General features: G+C 42.6%; 2 protein-coding genes across 2 annotated transcripts in view; both read left to right on the forward strand.

Annotated features, from left to right (window-relative positions):
* Nucleotides 1-209, forward strand: part of LOC119592414 (MAM and LDL-receptor class A domain-containing protein 1-like) — an 8,928-nt gene extending 8,719 nt beyond the window's left edge. Inside the window, exon 15 of the mRNA XM_037941235.1 lies at nt 68-209. The gene's annotated coding sequence lies outside the window, so the exon portion shown is untranslated. The remainder of the gene's footprint in view (nt 1-67) is intronic.
* Nucleotides 1-662, forward strand: part of LOC119592415 (MAM and LDL-receptor class A domain-containing protein 1-like) — an 11,913-nt gene that overhangs the window by 919 nt on the left and 10,332 nt on the right. Inside the window, exons 2-3 of the mRNA XM_037941236.1 lie at nt 68-208; nt 471-660. Of these exons, the coding sequence (XP_037797164.1) occupies nt 68-208; nt 471-660 (331 nt within the window). The remainder of the gene's footprint in view (nt 1-67; nt 209-470; nt 661-662) is intronic.

Here is a 662-nt window from a genome sequence, read left to right on the forward strand (position 1 = left end):
TATATACATATGTTCGAATACAATTAGCGCTTAAATCACCACTATAATATACCTTTTTCTGTTTCAGACTGTGACTTCGAAGAGAGCTCCCTCTGCGGGTACACTTCGGATGCGGGTCTCGGAGACTGGAAGTGGATCTCTCCCAACACGGACTCGAGTGACGGGGTTCCTCATCCGCCTGTGGATCATACTTACAACACAGGCTATGGTTGGTTCTCTTTCTCCTGTGTATAAGTTTTCATGGTTATAAGGAGCTTTGGCTGAGATAAAATAGGTTTATTGTGAAAGGGTATATAGAAGAAATGAATGGTTGAGGTATATATAGTTGTTGGATTCTTATAAGATGTGTTTTTCACATATGGTGTTTGTATGTTTTGCATATCAGAAAAAAATATCAGTATCTTACTTTATCACTGAAGATCTTTAAGTAGGGTTTTATATATTTCAAAATGCGCTTTTTTTTTCCAAAGGTCACTACATGGAAGCGTCTCTGGTGCCATCGACAACAGAAGGACTCGTAGGACGCTTGAAAGCCCCGCAGTTCACACAGCCTGAGGACCTCCAACAATGCGCTACTTTCTGGTACATCCACAACGGCGGCTCCAACCTCGACAAACTCTTGGTCTACGCCAACCGATCCGGAGACGTTGACATGCCCTTGT

The sequence above is a fragment of the Penaeus monodon genome, chromosome 30, assembly GCF_015228065.2.
Source record: "Penaeus monodon isolate SGIC_2016 chromosome 30, NSTDA_Pmon_1, whole genome shotgun sequence".
Lineage (NCBI taxonomy): Eukaryota > Metazoa > Arthropoda > Malacostraca > Decapoda > Penaeidae > Penaeus > Penaeus monodon.